General features: G+C 34.1%; 1 protein-coding gene across 1 annotated transcript in view; it reads left to right on the top strand.

The window, feature by feature from the left end:
* Nucleotides 1-19,949, top strand: part of LOC129231172 (uncharacterized) — a 227,175-nt gene that overhangs the window by 24,934 nt on the left and 182,292 nt on the right. The window contains exons 4-7 of the mRNA XM_054865420.1: nt 6,136-6,360; nt 7,410-7,558; nt 14,780-14,917; nt 16,067-16,190. Coding sequence (XP_054721395.1) covers nt 6,136-6,360; nt 7,410-7,558; nt 14,780-14,917; nt 16,067-16,190 — 636 coding nt within the window. The remainder of the gene's footprint in view (nt 1-6,135; nt 6,361-7,409; nt 7,559-14,779; nt 14,918-16,066; nt 16,191-19,949) is intronic.

The following is a 19,949-nucleotide window of genomic DNA, read 5'->3' on the forward strand; positions in this document are numbered from 1 at the left end:
GGCTTGGGATGGAAGCATCACGAGATGTATACAATATGAACTTTGAATCAGAAATTTATTGTCACTTAAATAGGGCGTCCGGGGGTTTCTCCCCCGGAAAAATTTTTAAATTGTAGTTTTAAAACCACAGTTTTAGATGATCTCTGGTGATTTTGGGGGTATAAAAGGTTTCGTGGCCCCTTCCCGGTAATTTTTCAATATTGAAACTTTAAAAGCACAATTGTGGTTAGTCTACCGTTATGTTAAGGATGGCTCTCCTTTATTTTCAAAATTGTAGTTCTAAAAACGCAGTTTTAGACTATCTGTGATAATGTTGGAGAAAGAAGAGATCCTAGGGCTCGCTCCAGTAAAATATTTAAAATTAAAGTTTTAAAAACGCTTATCTATGGTTGGGGCACAAGCAATTTTCTGAAATTGAAGTTCTAAAAACGCAATTGTAGCCGACCCTTGTGACGTGAAGAAAAAGAGTTTTCGGAAGCTCATCCGGAATGTTTCTCGACATTGAAGCCCTGAAAACCAAATTTAAGACGATTTTTTTAATAATGTTGATGAGAGGGGGGGGGGGGAGGGGGAGGAAGAGGGGTGCTCCACTTAAATTTTCGAACTTGTAGCTTTAAAAATGCAGTTTTGATCGATCTTGATAATGTTAGTGGAAAGTGAATTTCGATGCCATTACCCCGGCAATTTTTTGAAATTGATACTCCAAAAACGCAATTCCAGGCTTGTCTTTAAACGTGTTAAGGAAAGGGGGGCAATGAGGAAGGCTTTCCCTTATAAATTTTTCAAAATTGCAGTACTAGAAACGCAGTTTTAGATGACTCTTGATGATAATGAGGGTGTTATTCTGGTCTTACAGTGGGATCACTCTCCTGGAAATTTTCCAAAATTGAAGTCGCATAGCCAAAAAAGATGGATCGCACACACCGTGACAGATATTTTTCGGAAATTCTGAAAAATGGATTCAGCTATTCAGCGCATAAATCAGAACTCGAGAATTTTAACGAATCAAATATCCTTCTATACATATCAGAGATAGAAGAAAGTAAATGAAATTTACGAAAAATAATATAAACACCTTAAGAACAGACTGTTCCACTTCCATCAGCGAAAACCAACATCACTGAAAGTTTTAATAAAAATCATCTAATGATAAATTAAAACAATCAGTTTAAAAATGGTAGAGAAAATGGGAGTGAAGTGAAATGAAAAAATTATTCATAAGCTTAATCTAGTTAATGAAAAAAATACATTAATTGTCGATTGGAGGGATAAAAAATATGTTATTCGTAAACTGAAAAGAAAGACCACTACAGCACACTGGTCAGAATTATTACAAAGAATAAAAAATTTTTGACCTCTCTCTCTCATCACTGTCACACGTATTCATCATGCAGAATTGTGCTACTTCGAGAAAATTTATAAAAAAATTAAAAGAAATCAAGTCGTCTGATCCAGTTTTAAGACGGACACTAACTCCATGCCATCTGGGACGTTCCCTTCATTAAAAAAGAGACACGGTCATTAAATTTTGGAAAGAGTACCAGGACCGTCGCCAGATCACAAAACTGGGGGGAGGGGTTTGTAAGCTTTTGGTGGTCCCTTAATTGTTTCAAACGCATGTTCCAATATGCAGAGAGAGAGAAAATATGGCTTCTGGTTTAGCAGGGATAGTCATATTACGAGACCTTAGTACTAGCAATATAAATTTAATCGCAAGGATAATATTCAATCAGATTTAGGTGGTGTCAGAGGGCTACCTTCTTGCATTATTTTGGAATTGAAGGTATAAAAACGCAGGCTTAGACTACATTTTAAGTTTGGGAAGAAGGAGAGTGGATGTTTAGGATAGACTCTTCCGATAATTTTCCCAAATTTAAGTTCCCAACACAATCATACGTTATATTTAATTATGTTCAGAAGAGGGGGTCCGGGGGCTCTCCCCCGGAATTTCCGAGATTGGAATCTAAAAAAAAAAACAGTTTCAGACTATCTATGGTGATGTTGAGGGAGAAAGAGACTCTGGGGCATCGTTCTATAATTTTTCCAAATGCAAACTTCAAGCACGCATTCCTAATTGTGAATTATTTCTGATTATGACACACACGTAAAGGGGGGTTCGCAGGCTCTCACTCGGGAAAAATTTGAAAATTGTAATTCGAAAAATGCAGTTTTAGACGATGTATGGTAATATTAAAGGTAAAGGCGACCCTCCCCCGAAAGTTTTTGAAATTTTGAAGGCTCAAAACGTGATTGTAGAGGTTTTTTTTTTTTTTGTAAAAATGTTGTGCACTACCAGTTACTTGAAATTACAGCTTCGAAAACGAAATTGAAGTCAACTTTCGATGAAACGTGGGGGGGGGGGGAGTTTTTAAGGGGGCTAGCGACCAGAAATGTTCCGTAATTGAAGCACTAAAACCGAGGTTTAAGACATTTTTCAATGCTGTTGGCGAGAGGGGGGGCATTCTCTCGGAAAAAATACGATCTATAGAAACCGCAGTTTCAGAAGATTTTTGGTAATGTTAACGGGTGGAGAGATTCGGAGTTCTCACCTGGCAAATTTTTAAAATTAAAATTTAATTAACGCAGTCGTAGACGATTTTTAATACTGTAAGAGGAATAGAAGGTTTGGTCTCCTCCGAAAAATTTTCTGAATTGAAACCTTAAAAATGAAATTTTTGAGGATCTACGGTAATATTTGGAGGACAACAGTTTCGGGACACCTCAGGGAGTTTTTTTAAATTAAAGTCCAAACGACGAAATTTATTCGACCTTGAATGATGATGAATGATTAATTGAGAGGGCGTTTCTCGGAGGTTACGTTGGGAGCACTCTCATGGTTTTTTCGAAATTACTGTCCTAAATACTCAGGTGTAGGCCATTTTTAATGACTTTAGAGTAAGGGAAAAGGGGTGGGGTTTGAGAACGTTTTCCCGGGATTTTTTCAAAACCTGAATTCTAAAAACTCATTTCCAGGCCTGCTTTGGGGACGTAAAAGGAAGGGTTTGGAGTTCTCCACTCTTCCTTTCAGTTTGGCTACGTTCCCCCTATCTTATTGTAAATTTTAATTATTGATAAAAATATTGTGGCAATATTTTCTTCCAATTTTCATTTGCCAAACACGATTATTTCTTGGATTTTCTTTAGTAAAATTTTCAATTTCCCGGCCTAATATTTTTGTTTTCTTGCAATACAAGTGTTTACGGCCTTAGAGAAAGGACTTTTAACATTTTGAACGGATGTAGTAATTTTCTGTGATACCTTAGGTTTCTATTCCACTTCATGTTATTGTAAATATGCCACCTGCATCTCTTGATCAAGTTTTGATTTACTTACGATTTTTCCATTCAAACATTTAGAACTTTTGGTGTGAGTATTCATTACAATACTTTGAATCTCTTTCTGTATTTAAGTGTTTTTTTCTTTTCTCTCTCTCTCTCTCTCTCTCTGTGACTATTTCAAATTTATTTCGATGACCCATACATTTTTCTCCACTTAGAAATGGTTTTCAGGAATATTTGTCATTAAAAAAAATAAAAAAAAAAATAATAAAAACATACGGGAATGTTTCGCGACCACTACCCTAACGGCTGTCCTAATGAAGATGTCCTATTTATTTTTGTTTTTTTTTTAAACTGAAGAACCATGAAGCATAGTTTTTTATGACCAGGGCCGCCGAGAGACATTGCGTGCACCATGTTAGTTTTGTAGACGGTCCTCCCTCCTATTATGCTAGTTTTACTCTATGCACAATACTTTAATTTAAGCCGAGCCCACAATTTCCAACTAGGCAGACATACTCACTCTGCGGCCTAGTGTACTGTACTGAATACTTTTTTTTTGAATGTTTAAAGCATATATTTCCGCCGGCCTTACTTAGGTACTCTTAGTAAAAGGATATCGTGGATGCTACTAAATTGTATTTTAAGACTACGCTTTCTATTCAAATTTTACAGAAAAAAATAATTTTTGTCACTATTATTTCAATTGTTCATTTATAATTACTATTTTATTTCTTTCAAAACAACGAAGAGTTAAAATTTTTCTTTGTTACTTTCATCTCTAAAATGATATTGGTGACCCCACTTCTGAAAAACTGTGGGAGGGGGTGAACAACCCCCCCTTTGCGATGTCTCTGAAGAGTACGTGGAAAAAGTATTATTAATGCATATATATCTTGTTGAATGAGTTTAAATATTTTCTCTTTCCGCAATTCAAAAATTTCATATTCCCCCCAAGAAAAAAAATCCCCCCCAAAAATTTTGATGGCGCAACTTGCGCCATAATCCCCCCTTGTGGGCACCCCTGCCTAGATCTAGAAAAATTTGACCCTAAACTTAGGGAGATATGATGATATTATAAGCACTGCTTGGCAATAACATTTATGTGTATACGCTTCATTCCCTTGCATTTACGCGTAGAATTTAGACTGTGTATTTGTCACTCTTATCAGCAATAATAAATTACATCATCTGCTTTTCCTTGTTATTTGTCAATTAATTATCTACAGTAGGGACAAAAGGTATTTTTCGAGAGATTTCAGCTATTTATGATTAACCAATTTATAAAATAACTTTGATATTGTTTATTTTCACTTCCTTTTATAAAAAAGGAAATATTGTATTCACGAAAATATTTTCATTCAAAAATCGGCCTTAATATCCATTTTGCTCACCCCCGAATGAATGTTGAGTTTTTTTTTTCGACTCGACCACACGTGGATATATGCCTAGGAACGTACAGACACCCGAAATATCCATTTTGACGATCCCCGAGTTAATTACAACGAGCTTTCTGGTGACGTCCGTATGTACGTATGTATGTGTGTATGTACGTATGTGCGTATGTACCTCGTATAACTCAAAAAAGGTATGTCCTAGAAAGTTGAAATTTGGTACGTAGAATCCTAGTGGGGTCTAGTTGTGCACCTTCCCTTTTGGATGCATTCGGATGAAGGGGGTCTTTTACACCTTTTTTTGGGGGAAATCATTGTTAATTTCAATGCTAACTCAAGTGTTGTTATAAATTGTCAAACACTTGGCAATTTATCGTCAAGGTTTTGGCGAAAAATTTGACTCTTTTTATTTTTATTTTTATTTTTAAATCTTGTTTTAATTTGGCTAATGATGGTGACATTTAATGATTTAACCACTGAATTACATATAATATATTTTAATATATAGAAAATATTTAGTGTTTCCTTGCTTACTAAAAGGCGTTATTATCATTAAATTGGCGTAAAAAGGAAGTCGTGTGATGCACACATTAGCTCGTTTGTTTTAACGGTCTATCATTAGTTATTTCATAGAATAACTAGATAATGTACGAAGTTTTCCATCCATTATATACTTGAACTGACTTGTCTAGTTATTTCATGAAATTCCTAGTTATTCTATGAAATAACTGAATTATATACTTTAACGGCAATATATACACGCAATACTATAGTAAAAAGTAAAAATCTCGATCGTAGCTTTTTTAGCGACGTAAAGAATCGTCCACCATCTTGGGGCTATACGTCGGCTTTCTTTGGATTTCTATTGTGATTGAAGTAGCATATTTTGTTTCTTGATTGTAGTTTCTTATTAACTCCTCAATATATCGTACCCAGCAAGGAAAGTGACACAACTCAAAATTTTCTAAAAACGTACTAACTATTGATTAGTAATCTATATTTATTGCTCTTTTTGCCATAAAACTCGCTCAAAGTTAGTTCACGTAACTGCTGAGTGTAGGCGTAAAAGCGTTATAATTAGTAATGACACATCATTGGAATTTTATTATTTTGATTTTTTTTTTTTTTGGAATTTTGAGTATGCATTATTAATTTAGACAAAAACTAAGCAGTTAATATCACATCATAATATTTTTCCTGCAATATTTGAGACTAAATCACTTAAAACTACTATTACGTAAAACTTTTCACTTTCCTCCTTCACCATGTGTTACTATCCTTGCCAGATGTGTTAGATTTTTAGATTCTTGAAGATTCATCATAGCCAACATAGGAAGAGACTCGGCGTTTATCCCCGAGATAGCGGACGATTCCCGCATGTCGCTATTGAAGCTACAATCGAGGGCCTTCAGTAAAATGGAATAAAAAACGCGTCCTAATTGAATGATTCGGTACTTTTTTAGAACAGCCGTCTTGTAAAGTAGAACCATCCCCTGGTGAGGGTCGTTATTTTCTAAAAAGCATAGACAGTGGTCCCAGCAACATCTTGAAGGTCTTTAAAGAGAAGGCAGCTGTTGGATGGGACGACTTTGTATACACTAAACCCAAGTATGAAGATGGGACTTTTCTCCACAAATGGGAAGGTTGTTTTGAGAACCCAACAGTCAAAATTTCTATCGGATTTACAAGTAAGTTCCACTGCATATTATGTATTTATTTATTTATTTTTTGGTCAAGCTTTCCGTTTTAACCCAGGAAGAAATAGATAGGCGATTGTCGTTTCAGCAAGCAACAGTTTTTGATGAAATGAAAAAAAAAAAAAAAAAAAAAACTGCTATCCCATAAAATTGGAACACATTTTTTTTTTTCATTTTAAGATAATCTTGACAAGAAAACAGTTTGTGCAATAGCCGGTTCATATTTCAAACATTCGAAATTATAGAAAGACAACATTGAATTTTCCAAGAATTTAAAATACGTGGAAACAGTTGTTTCACGTGAGACTCTCACAGCAATGCAGAAACAATATGAAACGCTGCATTCACATTAGAGTTTTTTTGTTATCACAAAAATAAAGTTTCATGCTTGAAACGAAGACACTACATTCTACAAGATAGTTATACACTTATTTTATTATTATTTATGTTTTGAAGCTCTTTTTACACTCTGACTGCCGTTACGTTATTCCAAAGTCTAAAAAAAATGTTGCAATTTACAATCATTTAACGATATTGGCAAAAAAAAGTTAATAAGGTATATTAGTTACAAATTGTATGTACACGTATTTCAAGATTACAAGTGGTTTCGGTGTTACCCTTTTCAATGCATAATACAAGTGAGCTTGAAAGAGAGCATCTGACAATCCCTTTGTTGGATGTGTTTTCATTGCTTTATTAACGTTATTTAGAAAATTATCTCCTAGGGGTTGACTTTTCTGGTTCATAAGTCTTTTTACAGATAGAACTAGGATTACCAATACTAAAACCATGGATTCTGAACGAGTTTTAACCTCCAAATCTGTATCCACTTGAAATGTGCGTATACTTGTCCGTCATTTGAGAAACTATTTCGAAATTGAAGTGGGGAAAATCTCGAACTGTTTCAAATCAATCCAGAGAAATATCTTGAGGGAAGAAATGCCCGACCTCTCAAATTTTTATCCCATTACAAATATGCAGAACATTTCATTCTTATGTTTAACTTCTATTGAAGCGGATGCTTATTTGTATGATTTTAGTGCCCACTTGGATTCCTTTCCAAAACTCATCGCTGTCAAATGTAGACCGCTTCATCCAGAAAGCAGACGTGCAAATGCAAGGAGATATTTTTATGTCTGCAGTTTTTTCACGTTTTAACCCGAGAACACCAGCTGATTCTGAGTTTCAGGTAAGTTAAATGTCAACCTTTGCTATATGGAAACTAAGGTGAATATCAATACTTAAGTTGTGCAATGTGCAATGGTGTAGTTTGCATTAAAGACAGATTATTTTGCGTGTAATTTAGTAAAGGGAAAGTAACGTGAGTTGGCCCAAATGAGAAGCATTAAAAATGGAAGACCGGTTTCTGGAGCAACCACTTCTTTCGTCATTGCTAAGTAAAAATAACAAAATCTATAGTTAGATTTTTTAAAAATACATTTAAAACGGTTTCAAAGCCAATCAGCTTTTACTAGGTCCGGATTGTCTGAAGCGTTGTTCAAGAATGCACGTATAATACTATTTAGTTGAAATCAAGAAATATATGGTACTGCAAACGATTCATTACAGGCTCTGGTCTAAGTCTTCGTGCACGTGAAAAGCTTCTAAAAAGTCTTTTTTTATTGTTTTTCAACGTAACTTTCATGCTCTGAAAGGCTCCAGAAAGCATCTCGTTTGGCTGATATAACTGATGTCCTACTCACGATTGATGCAAGAATGCCTCAATAATCAAAGTGTGAAATGATCTTTAAATTAGAGACACTGAGTATGGTCGTTGGTCTGAAAACGAAACGGAAATAAACTTATTGGCAACTTTTGGAGTAGTTTTTGGATAAAAAGTGCGATTCGAATATAACTCTATCTGTTATCAGCCAAAACCTTTAAAAATTAGCATTTTTTTGAAGATATGCTTATATTTTCATGAATATAAGTGGTACTTTTCCAAAAATCCTCAGAGGACGTAGCGAGTTTTATGTAGCAAGTAAATCTTATTTCTAAAATTTACAGCTTTCCCAACTTTTTACGATACAAGATGATGAAAGAAGTGTTTCTGCTTCTTCAATTTGTTAATGGTCTCGTTAATGCATAAGCGATTAAATTTTTCTTTGAAAGCATGAGCTGAAGCTAGTCCTGTATATCACAAAAACTATAGAAGAATTCGTACTCAAATCCAAAATTATTTCAATTTTTTAAAAGGTACCTACACTTTTGGATATTTAGTGTAATTTCTAAAGGATTTTAAATAAAGTGGAAATATTCATTTAACTCATTTTCTTGATTAGTAGGTAAATATTATTGAAATGAAAGAAAAAAAAACACAACGAAAATGAAGCACCCATTATCAAGAAAGTACAGCATGCAGTTATTTCAAAATTACAATAGAGCCTCAACTCAGAGCGGTATTTAAGAGGCGGTTTTTAGGGTTTTACCCACACTCCCCCTTCCAAATGAAAAAAATGAGAGAAAAAAGAAAAAAAAAAAAAAAACAATGATGCTAAAGCTGCTTTTTATTGTACTTTTTTGCTGAAAAAGTGATACTATTAAAAATATTTTTTCTGTTTCATTTCAAAAATGATATTATTATTTTCGAGGAATTGTACAAACTCAGAGCTTTATATGCAGTATTTGTTTTTATAGCAGTCGTTACGATCATTATTTCTTACAAAACAATACAACGTTTTCCTTCCGATTTTGAAAACATGTAGCTAACAAAAACTTTATAATTCTTTAAACTTGAAAGTTCCAAACTGTATATTTACCATACTTTTTAAGGGATAAGAAATATGAATTTAAGAAGTATTACTTCAAACGTGCGCATATATTAATTTGAATATATGCGCACTTTAATACACGAATCTATTCTTTTGAGTTTTTATTTAGACATCAAATATTTAACAGAGCTGAAGTTATATAGTCTACACATCAGATTTTTTCCCGTTATTTACTAGATACGTCATATTTTACCTGCTTATATTAATGCCTCTAAAACTACTCCACCTTTTAAATAACAAAGTCTTAGTGTAACAAAAATGAATAGAATATATGATTGAAATAAAATTTTGTTGATCATTCAGATTTCCCGAGAAATGTACTAGGTAAAACCCTATAGTCAAGTGCCCATACTTGGGACACTTTTGAACTTTTACTTAATCATGTTTTCCATTATTCGAACGAAGTATTCTATTTTTAGGATGTACCTTAGTACTTGCACCGTATAGATGTGTAGATGTGTCCCTTTAAAAATGAAACAAAAAAATTTCATTGTGTAAGTTAGTGACCCAACATCCTAACTTGGGACGCTTATTATTTTGATCTTTCTTTCATGTATTCAGCAATAGAAAATAGTTTGGGACAAAAAACTATCATTTTAAAGAAGTTTATTTTACAACTCAAAAAAGAAAAAAAAAATCATTAGATAGAAATAATACAATCTTGGAAACTTTCAATGATTTCAGAACATAAACTTGCCCCCTGAAAACATTGAATGTCTCCCCTGCCTTCTTAATTCTTTTGAATGTATTTTTCAGCTTTCCCCTCTATATTTGGAAGCATAAAAGCAATTGGTGAACCCAAATAATTATTAACACAGCTTATTTTTAGCTCTTCATGTTCCTTATTTCACATCGTTTCACATTCATTTTCATCCCTTCATAATACTTGAAATTTACTACAAATAAATTAGCCTCATCTATATTTGAGACTCATTTCTATTAGTGGAACTATTGTATGTAATATTGTGGCAAAACAGCTTTTTCTCATCAATAGATTCAATTTTTTTAAACAATGACAACTGGTCTGTCCTGTTATGGTATGACACATTTATTGTCATCAAAATAGTTCTCAATTTATAAAATTTTGTATCTATACGTTTTTGTTAAACAATTATGCACTTTATTTCCTCAAAATTCCTTATAGACACTTTTTATGCCTTAGTATCCTAACTTGGAACAGTGTCCCAAGTTTGGATCGTATTTGCAATTTCTCAAAATTATGAATAAATTAGTTCAGTTAAATTAGTTGGGTGGAAATGACTTTGGCCAAATAAGGCACAGGTACATAGCTGAGATGAATTGTGAAACAAATTCAAACTAATGCTGCTCAGTTAACGTAGGTAACCAAAGTTATATCCATACTTAAAAATTGCATATTTTTTCGAAATTTTCAAAATCATAAAAATAACGCATAAAGCTGATACATCAAAGTTCAACTCACATAGCCTCATAAGATAACTATTCATTTATTATGTAGCACCATTCATTTCTTACTGGTGAAATAACAACAGGTGTACCAGCCCTCAAAACTTAATTCGGCAAAGAGTCCGAAGTTAGGGTTCTGTCCCAAGTATGGCCACTTGACTGTACTTGAAAAAGTTTGGTTACGACCCCGCCTCAACTTCTGCTCAACTTGAAAAACTCACGACTTTTCTGTTGTGGGTTAATTATTTTTGCCTTGATGAAGCCTTGAAATAGCTATATATGCTGTATTTTCTTGATAATTTGGTCTTTATTTACGTTGTGTTTCATTTTAATCTTATTTTAGGCCAGAGTTTATTTGATTATTTTTCTTTTGACTAGGCGAATCGCTGGTGCTATTTGATTGAGATGACTGCAAAACAACGGGAGTTTTATTTTTTGATATTCTGATACATTTAGCACTGCATTTTATTTCATAGTTAATTCGTGATCATTATGCTAACTGACCGATCCGTTTATTACGCTTTTTAAACACTTATTTCATTCTGTAATAATGGATTGCTTAAACTTGGGCTGTTTTATCCAATAAAATGCGACAGTTTTGAACATTTTTATTTTATTGATTTAGTTGATTTTATAAATGCGAGTCCAAAACAGCCTAGGTGCATTACTAATACGATCAGCCTAGGTTGATGTAGAAGAGAGCAAAATTACGGCCCTATTATATTTTGTGTATTCTGATGTATTATATACAACATTTTATTTCCTATAGTTCATGTCTGATCTTTGTTACTAAATGAATTGATCCGTTTATTAAACTTTGTAAACATTTATTTCATTCTCTGTAAAGGATTACTCATATTTGCTGTTTTTCCGAATAAAATGTTTCAGTTTTGAACATTTTTATTTTACTGACTAGTTGTACCCGACACGCGTTGCTACGCCAACAAAAAAAAAAAAAAAAAAAAAAAAAAAAAAAAAAGACATTATTATACTGATTTTCATGACAATCGGTTGAACGGGGCAGAAGTTTCTACTCTGCAGTGCCACCTGGTGGCGAGTGGCTTCAATGAGCATATTATGCACCTTCTCCGTGGAAAAATACATATATATAGCAATTTTCATAATAATCGGTCCAGGTATCAAGTGAAGCCGTGACTATACTCAAATTTTGTACTCACGCAGTTTGCAAGATCAGTCAATCGCTAAAAATATCAAATAGAAAAAGTTTTAAATCCCCCCGTTGCATGAAAAGCCATAAAACAATAAAGAAAGAATTTATTTGTTCAAACTCAGGAAAAATGGCAACAGCTAACTTCTTATCAATGAGATCTTTCACGCGAATTAATTTCTGCAGCCGATAGTTTTATTCGTATTTATCCAATGAATTGTGACTTAAATTGGAATAAAAAAGGAACTATTGATAGGATTTTTTTCGAACTGGTCTATAAACATTCCCAGTACCAAAAATAACAAACGGTGAAAGTTTCAGCCAAATCTGCCGGGTAGTTTTTGAGTTCATGGATGACATACAGACAAACATTCATTTATATATATATAGATTAAATTAATTTTATATACAAAGTTCAAATCAGTCCAGCGCGATGCTGGATGGAATTAAAGTCTCAAAAAATAGGAATTCTTAAAAGGTTTCGTTTCGTTCCACTATGCAATGATTTACTATTTCTTGAAGCCAAGCATTAAGCCCCAACTTTTCGCACTGGAAAGATTTTCCAGTGCATTTGCATATCTTTCAAACATTATGGAGTTTTTATTCACTTTCTCATGGACGGGATAAAACATGGCAGAATAAATTTAAGGATGTGAATCTATTAAGCTCTTCGAACAAGTTGAGGATAAGGTTGCTTCTTTTAGCCTCTTAAATATGAAAACAAATGAAATTTCTGAGGTATGATCAATGTAGGAATTAAATTCTGAGCGAAGTTTTGTTTATATATTGCAAAATTTTAATTTAGAATATAATACTATCTTTTAATCTGCACCATGAAAAACAAACTGCAGCACTTCTAGAAAATTTCTAGGAACTGGGCGATAAAGTTTTCTCGTAACAGTACAACTTTTTCTTCACTCACTTTTTCAGTAACGCTGTTCAATTTTTACTTCCTTTTACAAAAAAGGAAGTATTGTATTCGCAAAAAAATTTTCACTCAAAAATCGACCTTAATTTCCATTTTACTCACCCCCGAATGAATATTGAGTTTTTTTTTTCGACTCGACCACACGTGGATAAGTGCCTAAGAACGTATAGACACGCGAAATATCCATAATGATGATTCCCGAGTTAATTACAGCGAATTTTCTCGTGACGTCCGTATGTACTTATGTATGTGCATATGTGTGTATGTATCTCGCATAAATCAAAAACGGTATGTCTTAGAAAGTTGAAATTCGGTACGTAGACTCCTAGTGCGGTCTAGTTGTGCACCTTCTCTTGTGATTGCATTCGGATGTACCTAAGGGGGTCTTTTGCCTCTTTTTTGGGGGAAATCGTTAATTTCGATGTAAACTCAAGTGGTGATATAATTTGTCGGATACTTGGCGATATATCGCCCAGTCTTTGGTCGCCAAGTTTTGTCGCCAACTTGGCGACAAATTTGGCGATTTTTTTTAAAATCTGATTTCAATTTGGCCACTGTTGGTGATATTTAGAGAGTAAACTATTGAATCACATTAAAATTGCCAATAACGGGGAAATGACATAAAATTGGAGTAAAAGGAAGTCATGTGATGCACACATCAGCTCGTACTTGAAAAGAATCTGTGTTGTTACTAGAAATGTTTATGGATTCCTAGTTTCCTAGAAGTTTTCTAGTAGTACTGCAGTTTTTTTTTTACACTTTAGTAACGATAGGGCTTTTTTTTTTTTTCAAATAGCGTTGTGACGATACAGCTTCTTCATTAACGTTACTTTAGAACAGGGGTTTTCATACTTTTAGACATTGTAACCCCCTTTTTAGACTAGGCATTTTAACTCTGTCTAAACCCTAAAACAATAACTAAAAACTACAAAATCGGTTAAGTTTTATCCTTAGAAACACAAGTAACTAGTAAAATAAATATGAATTTTTGTCTCTTGAATTATTTTATAATAAGAAACAGAAGTAGACCTCACTGATTTTATAATCTTGCAATAAATTAATTTTCTTCAAACTTTTCTTCTACATCTCGTGACCCCGCTGGACACATCTCACGACACCCCTGGGGGTCGCGACCCACCGTTTGAAAACCCATGCTTTCGAAGGAAAGTTACAATCCGCTGCTCAAAATCATTTTAACTGAACCAGAAAAAATGGTGAAATAGAACTGAACCTGGGCATCCCCTTGAATGTCCAATCAGAATCTTGGGGATTTGTTGGAACTGTATTTTTAACAGGATACAGTTATGTATTTTTGTATTCTTTCATCTATTTTGTAATTGAAGCATGATGTAATTTATCTTATTTCTGTTATTATAATACACATAGCTTAATGTGTTTTTACATTCTTAATGATTTTTCTACTTGAAATTATGAAGCGATGTTGAGTATCTGATTATTCTTATTTATATTATTTTAACATTTATTATAGCTACAGTGCTGGTAAAAAAATTGCAGCACCCTCACATTTTCACAACAATGGGATTATGTGAGAAGTTTCGGTCGACCGATTAACGATGAATGTATTTGAAATTCTGCAAAACTAATGAAATAAACATTTAACAGCAGGAATCCGATAATTGTTTACGTAGATCGGGGCTGTTTCCGGGCCAAGGCAAACTGCTGACCCCATGCTCATTTTTCCATTTCTGAACCTGCGTGTGAGCTTAGAGGAAAAAAATATTTAACCCCATGTCAATTTAGTCTAATGGCAGGATAAAGGTTTTTAAATTGTTACTTACCAGTTTTTCCCTATGTAACGGAGCAGAATCATCATGGAAAATGACGTTTGAAACTGAAGTGATTCCGGATAGTATATATAGGAAGCAATTTCTCCTCCAAAATGCCAATATACATCTGAGCGTTTACTAATCCTTGCACAAAATGAAGCCCACCAACTCCTTGATCAGAAATACATCCTCAAATCATCTGGGATACGGGATGCGCGACTGTGTGTTGAAGCAGTCATGATATTCCTCTCCTTTGGGGTGTGGGTGATGCAATTTTTTTTTACTACCACTCTAAGTGTATTTTTCATTCTCAGTAAGTTTTCCTTTTCAGCCACCTGAAGGAGTATTCTGCGAAGGATGGGGACCAGATGTGCCAATTCCAACGATTACTGACTATTTCACTTACAACTCTGAAATACTGGTTTACGAAAGCGCAGCAGGCATTCGGCCATTTATTAGCCAGCGAAAGGTAAGAAAGTGTTGCATCCCGTTAAATAACCAGAGTTTCCCTCCCCCATGGGGTGGCCACTAAAACTGTAGGATCATTTGTTGTAAAAGGGAACATGGCGTAGTTAGAAACAAACTCAATAACCATACTTTTGGTACTTCCTGAAACTAAAGTGTTGGTGAGTGAAGACTAAGTAACATATTGAATCACATCATTCACACACTGTAAAAACGATTCAGAAACGTTCCTGGAAAATGATGGGCAGCTGATGTGCCCAATATCTGCCAGTAACATATTTTGCAAATTCCGCGATCTTTTTCCCTTCCTGATATTATCCTGGAAGCGTCCTGAAAAATTCAGAAATCTTCCCGTTTAAAACCAGTCGTGTCCGTGAAAATAATATCTTGGCATCATTCTGATTTATCAAGGAAGTTAAAAGTGCATTATCGCAAACATGGCCAAAGCTATGCCAGAATTGCAAGTAAGTAACGAGATTTTTACTTGTCTGCAAATCTTGCAAAGCAATGCAGTTCACACTTTTTCGCTCCCTTTGGGAGTTTAATTAGCATGGACGTGCCGTACTTGAAGTAAAGCCGATACACTTTATAAATACGCTCAATTAATCTTTAAACTGGGAGCTAAAAATATTTTTCACAACAGTGAAAAGTCTGCATTCTTGCGACTTGTAGCAATTCAGGAAACTTTTTGTCAAGAATACTTAATTTTTCCAGGAAGTGGATAAAAACCATTAAAATCCCGAAACGTGACACGGAAATACCCAGTAACGTTTCGGATTTTTTTTACAGTGCATATTGAATGAACATCAGCGATAGACGAATTTCAAACCATTGAATCACCGATGAAAGTTGTTTTCCAATTTTTGTCTTTCACAATGACATATGCACAACATAGAATAAATGCACACAAAAAGAATGCATTTTTATGAGTTTTTACATTTTCTATTGATCTTTGACACCACGAATCAAGAAACAACTGTCTGAAAGGATCAACGTACCTTGAATATTTTTCAAGAAGCAAATAAATTTCAGTTTTTTAGAGCTAGTTAGAACATAATAAAATAGTTCCGGAGGAGATGATGATGGAAAAGTGTAGGTAATCGGCTTTTGTAGCATTTTCTGACATCTGATTATGGAAAATGATCTTTTTCAGGTTTTTTATGACGTTTTTGGTGGTATTTCAAGGACCGACTTTTACGATGCACTTGCGGATACACCCGATATTTTTACACCCATTACAGCTCGAGCGAAAACTGTCATTCACGATTTCAAAGCAGGTAAGAAAAAAATCTAAAAAACTTTCTCAAAAGGTAGAACGAATTTCGCTTTCTCTTGAACTTGACCGAAGGGCATTTATCAATCAATGGCCAATCGAGCTTGAAGAGGAAATATTTTCTTTCTTTTTACCGGGATAGTGCCTGAGGATATGTGTTCGTCATTTTTATGATCCCATCGGATTTTTTTTTTTTTTTCAAGTTTATTTCTAAGTGGTTTTTTCTTGGCCAGTTTGCTCACTTTATTTTAACTCAATAAATTACCTTGTCCGCTAGAATTGAACTTCGTATCAAAAAGGAAATCATTTTGAGTTGGTTTCTCATGTAAGATTCATTTCAGTTTCAGTATGCTTACACATATGAGAAGGTAACATTCAAAAAGAGGGAAATCACTAGCCTAGAAGCAAAAAAAAAAAAGAATTTCTGCTCTATGCAGCAAGGATAAGCAGAAAGTGACAGATTTTCTGACTCATTTTAACTAAAATAATGAGATTTTCCTAAAATTTATGCTAAAATATCCATAATAATCTTGTTATTTAGCACGAATAAGCTGCCTTTGATCGACTATTGAACCTTAAATTCTATTTGATTAGACATACAATGAATCAATCCCTTTTTACAAAATGAAAGTTCTCCTATTACTAGCAGTTAAACTTATAATAAACTAAAATAAAAATTATAATTAAAAAAACCCTAACGAATCCTTAGAACAGTCAACGAATCTGTTGACACAACACTAATTTCTAAAGAATAAAAATGATTGCATTCGTGATTTGTGGTAGAAGATCATGAGCAATAGAGACCTACTGTGGAGAATAGTCTCTTTTTGTTTGAAAACTGAAGTGTTATTTCCGTCTCTTTGTCATGTAAATTGCATTCTAATTTGCACTATCTGTATCGTGTTTTATTTAGTATGGAGCACGGTTAGAGGCTCGTATTAATTTTTAAAAGAGGTAAATTTGAGCCTGATTACAAATTCGTAAAGAAATTGGTGGTTATTCGTCTAAAACTTTTAAAAGTTTATGATAAACCTTAATCAAAAATGACTCAATTCAAAACATTTACTATGGGCACTTTGTAGAGTAGAGGAATGTGGGGTAAAGTGAAAAGGTGAATTGTATTTTTTTCGAAATGAACTCGTAGGAAATTAGTTTGAAAATTACAATACATAAAGAGAGACCAATGTATTTTATAAGCGGAACATCCGTCTCTGGAGCCGGGTAACTTGTTCACAGCTGGTGGGACTCTAATAAATTGAGGTATGACCTTGACAATTTTGACTTCTTTTTGCGGAGCTCAGTGAAAAAGGTAGGGTCTGGTGGGGGAAAGTGGTCAATGGGGTAAAGTGGTCATACGTCAAACAAATAGCTATAGCTTGGAAATAAATGTTCGAATGAATGTGAAAATTTTATTTTACGATAGGGCAGTTAGAAACTATATTTTGAATACAAAATTTCGCAACTGGCAAAATTTTATTTGGTAAAATTAAATATTTTGTGTGTATATGAAAAATTTCAAAATCTAAACACCTCTTTTAACTTTCTTGGAAAATTTTGTTTGTTTGAATTATGAACAGATTGACTGCACAGGAAGCTTCCTACATGTCTCAAGAACTCTTACTCATTAGCAGTTAGCTGAATCTATTTTGATTAATTTTTTAGAACAATTTAAGTAAGATTAAAGTGGTCATTATTAGGCTTAAACGAATATTGTCCTTCTAACGTCACTTAATCTTTAAGTATGAGGCAGACATAAATGAAATATTAATTTCACTTAATATGTATTGTTTTTACAGCAAACAGGGTGAAATATTCGATTATATGCATATGCATACTCATGTACTCGTGTAGGCACGTATATATACGTATTCACATAAATGCACCAATAAACGCGTAGTATATGGGTATCTGCAAGTATTTTTTTGTCTATAAAGATATACATTCGACTATACACTTATATACCGCTTATACTCATATATGTACGAACACTTATATACTCAGGTAGACACGTATATACGCGTACGTACTCGAAACTCGAGTAGACAATTACACGCAAGCATATGATATACATGTATACAGGGTGAGTTTAAAGTCTTGGGCAAATTCTTAAAAGATGAGAGTGTGGAGTAGAAGAAGCAAGAATCATAAGAAACATATGGTCACAAACACAACGCTGACGCGCTACATGCACGCAAAGTCAGAACCTGAAGGATGCAAAACAGGTCACAAATTTATTACACAAAGACAATTTTACTCAACATTTTAGGTCTTAAGAGAGTGTTAAAGTGATTGATGAAATTTGTGGCCGGCTGCTGTAATACATGCGTCGCGATCACAAAGCACTCTCTGTTGCAATAATGAGACTTTTAAAAAACTTTCATCAGTCGCTGTGCCTTTGTTGCGATGCGTGTACTAGAGCTACTACAGGCAGTAACTTTAACATCTGCTCTAAATAATTCTTAAAAACTAAAATGTTGGTTAAAATCTTCTTTTTTTTAATACAATGGGGCTGTATGAAAGTCCCACCTGAAGAGGCGTCTAGGCCATAACCAGACCTAGTGCGCTCCTCTACAATGCATCAGTCTTTCATGTGTCACCATTAAGGCGCTGATGCATGACACAGTAGTTTTTTCGACGCCCAGTTTCCAACAGGGGAAGGCACCTGGGCTCTCTTTGATGCGAAATTTCACTAGGAATTTAATTTTGCCTATGGAATTTTAAGCCAAACGAATACGCTAGGGATCTTTTACATGCCGCATAATCATACGACATGGGCGCTTATGCGTTTCTACATCTCGAAAATACACCGACCGGCATCCCCAGGTCAGAACCCAGATCTACAGACATACAAGGCCAGTGCCTAACCATCACGCCACCAGCTGATTAGGTAAAATCATCTTTATGTAACAAATTTGTGGCCTGCTTTGCATCCATCAGTATCTGGTTTAGTGTGCACGTAGCGCGTCAGCGACCAGAAGTTCATTATGATTCTTTGCTTCGTATCCTCCCTTCTCACACCCCTTTAATTTTCGCCCCAGAGCTTGGATTTACTCTGTAAGCATACATGTGTATTAGGGGATATACCCGTGTATACATACATGTACTGATATACACGTAACTGTAAGTATATACGTCTATACTGGTATATAATCGTGTTTACACGTAAAAATACGTGTATTCTCGTTGCTTCCATATGTATGTACGTGAGTCGGCATGTACAAATACGCACTGGATGTATCCTCGAAATAACTCGTGTATACCCGTATATTATGTATGTATACCTATATATGCGTATATATGTCTACTATACACGCATATACTCAGGTATGCATGTATATACTCGAGATACAAGTAAATACATGCATATGATGTTCGCGTATTTATACACGTGTTTTATACGCGTATATACTCTTGTAAACACGTATACTGTAGGTAATCACGTATACATGCCTATGTATACCCGCATATACTCATGCATATACTTGTAACTATAAAAATAACCGAAATATACAAATATTACTGTTATTTGTAACGGTTTTGCATCTATTTTTAACTATGACCACTTTACCCCATGCTATGACCACTTTCCCCCACCCAATGGGGTAAAGTGGTCATAAATACATAGAGAAATGAAACTGTTATAAAACTATTTAAATCAATATTTTTTCCCTGATATTCTACGTATTGTGTTCTTTAATAATGCAATGTAAAATAGCAACAAAAAAAGTTGAAGTGCTTAAAGAATTTATTGTATTTACTATCT

Source organism: Uloborus diversus, chromosome 10, assembly GCF_026930045.1.
Source record: "Uloborus diversus isolate 005 chromosome 10, Udiv.v.3.1, whole genome shotgun sequence".
NCBI classification, from domain to species: domain Eukaryota; kingdom Metazoa; phylum Arthropoda; class Arachnida; order Araneae; family Uloboridae; genus Uloborus; species Uloborus diversus.